The 2,651-nt window shown below is 41.7% G+C and overlaps 1 protein-coding gene across 1 annotated transcript in view; it reads right to left on the bottom strand.

Annotated features, from left to right (window-relative positions):
• Positions 1–2,651, bottom strand: part of CDC6 (cell division cycle 6) — a gene marked incomplete at its 5' end in the record, with an annotated part of 11,655 nt that continues 9,004 nt past the window's right edge. The window contains 3 exons of the mRNA XM_011929954.1: positions 1–101; positions 406–546; positions 975–1,174. Coding sequence (XP_011785344.1) covers positions 12–101; positions 406–546; positions 975–1,174 — 431 coding nt within the window. The remainder of the gene's footprint in view (positions 102–405; positions 547–974; positions 1,175–2,651) is intronic.

Raw genomic sequence — 2,651 nt, forward strand, 5'->3', positions numbered from 1 at the left:
AAGAGAAGAATTTAAGGCAATCCAGTAGCTAAGATATTTCCAATTAAAGCTTTATCTTTCAGAGCATGCTCTATTTCCTTCTCTTCAATCTTGAAAAACACCTGTAAAGAAGAGAAAAGGATTTTTCACACTGGAGAACTCACAAAAGCAAAGTTGTCACTACACAAACTTATACCATATTAAACTTTTCTTACAAAAGACAAAAGTCTCCCCTACCTTTTTTTTTCCAATGGCCTGAAAAAATATTCATATCATACTCCCATCTTTACACACCTTAAACCTTACCTAACAAAAATTGACTGGTTTAACTAATTGTGGTCATCTCGTTTAACAATAAACCTTTACTTTAGCATCACTCTACAAAATAGAACAATTAAAAATACTGTCACAAAAAAGCAGTTGTACCTTTGTCAAACGGGTTTCCTTGTTTCTCTTTAATCCTAAAATGCCCCTGGCTTCCAAGAGCCCTGAAAGCGACAAACACTCTGACTGGTCCACAGCCGCCACCTGCTGTTTGCGACAGACTTTACTGTAGGCTTCATATAACTGGTAGGAAACAAGGGAGAACAAATACTGCTTAAAAGTCACATTGCTTATAGCCTTTAATCATTTAAGAAACCTGAGTCTGGGTTTGCAAAAACTTATCTGAATACCCTATTTCTTCCTCTTTTCAATAAAATCCTTGAACAGGCTTCTGCAGATATTCCCGAAAACCTATACAGTAATGTAGGAAAGGGGCTTTATGTATTTCATAGACAGATGAAGGGGAGTATGGGGAAAAGATTAATGGTAAACTCTCAACCACAACCCAAGGGAAATAGGTGCCTTTTATATAGTACCAGTATTAATTCTTACTGTTAAAATCCATTTTAAATTCATATCAGCTGAAGTATCATAGGCCTTTTGGAAAATACCTGCTCTGCAAAGCAGATTCTGATCTCTACCTCCGCTCTGTCTGCTCCATCCCAACTTACCTTCCCCAGAGTGACCTCTTTAATTTTCAACTGCCTGATCAAGAGCATCAAAGAGCAGACCAAGATCTTCTGCTGAAGAGGGAAGGAATCTTGTGCTCCTTGGCTCAAGGTCATCCTATTACCATCAACTTCTGACATGACTTGGGATATGTGAATAAGACCAACCCTCTTGGGAATCAGAGGCTCAGAAGGTGATTTACCTATAAAGTAAATAAGTCAAGCTTAATTCGATTTCTAAAATATTGTGTGTGTGTATGCATGATGAGACAGATGATACTAAGTTTGAGCTAAAGGAAATACAAGTACGGTCACATGGTGGCAAAGCAGAGGTTCTCTCTAACCAGAGGCCAAAGGATGAGAGATAACGCTATTCTCTTAAAGATGTCAAAATAATGTGGGATGACTTGAAAAGTAGGGTTACCCTTTCTCTGGGCCAAATAGTGAGCTATTTTGTCTTACGGAATGTAATTTAATGTCAGAGGGACAAAACCCACCTCATGAAAGGACCAGAGAACTATTGTTTTTTTTTGTGGGGGGGACAGGATCTCTGTCGCTCAGGCTGGAGTGCAGTGGCACTAGCATGGCTCACTGCAGCCTTGGTTTCCTGGGCTCAAGTGATCCTCCTGCCTCAGCCTCCTGTGTAGCTAGGATTACAGGTGCATGCCACCACGCCGGGCTAGTTCCTAGTATCTCAGAGGTATAGAATAACAGAACCTTGAAGCAAAGATGGTGACTGTGCTTGGTAATTAAGAAAGGAAAAAAAAAAAAAGACTGGGTGCAGTGGCTCATGCCTGTAATCCCAGCACTTTGGGAGACCAAGGTGGGCAGATCACCTGAGGTCAGGAGTTTGAGACCAGCCTGCCCAACATAGTGAAACCCCGTCTCTACTAAAAATACAAAAAATTAGCTGGGTGTGGTCGTGGGCACCTGTAATCCCAGCTACTTGGGAGGCTGAGGCAGAAGAATCACTTAAACCCGGGAGGCAGAGGTTGCAGTGAGTCGAGATCGTGCCACTGCAGTCCAGCCTGGGTGCAAGAGTGAAATTCTGTCTCCAAAAAAAAAAAAAAAAAAAAAAAAAAAAAAAAAAAAAAGGAAAAAAAAAGTTGGAAAATTACCTAATATTTTGGATCAAATGAGTGGCTAAATGTGGCGAGTGAAGTCACTGCTTCCCCAAATGACCTTTGAGGTTTGGTTCACTTGCCCAAGCAGTAGAGCAACACTTGAGAAAATGTCACTAGATATGCTAGCAGATGGCACCATCTTTTTTTTTTTGGTATTTTTTGTAGAGATGGGGTTTCATCATGTTGCCCTGGCTGGTCTTGAACTCCTTAGCTCAAGCAATCTGCCCTCCTCGGCCTCCCAAAGCGCTGAGATTATGAGCATGAGCCACCATGCCTGGTCAGATATCATCATCTTAATAAAAGCCAGGGGTTGGGAAACTGCCAATAAGCTGCATAAGACTATATCCTTAGCAAACTACTGCAGGAACAGAAAACCACATACCACATGTTGTCACTTCTAAGTGGGAGCTAAATGATGAGAACACGTAGACACACAGAGGGGACAACACACACTGGGGCCTATAGGAGGGTGGAGGGAGAGGATCAGGAAAAATAAGTAATGGCTTGAGCTCAGGAATTCATGACCAGCCTGGGCAACAAGGTGAAACCCCATCTC

This window comes from Colobus angolensis, unplaced genomic scaffold (assembly GCF_000951035.1).
Source record: "Colobus angolensis palliatus isolate OR3802 unplaced genomic scaffold, Cang.pa_1.0 Scaffold83, whole genome shotgun sequence".
NCBI lineage: Eukaryota > Metazoa > Chordata > Mammalia > Primates > Cercopithecidae > Colobus > Colobus angolensis.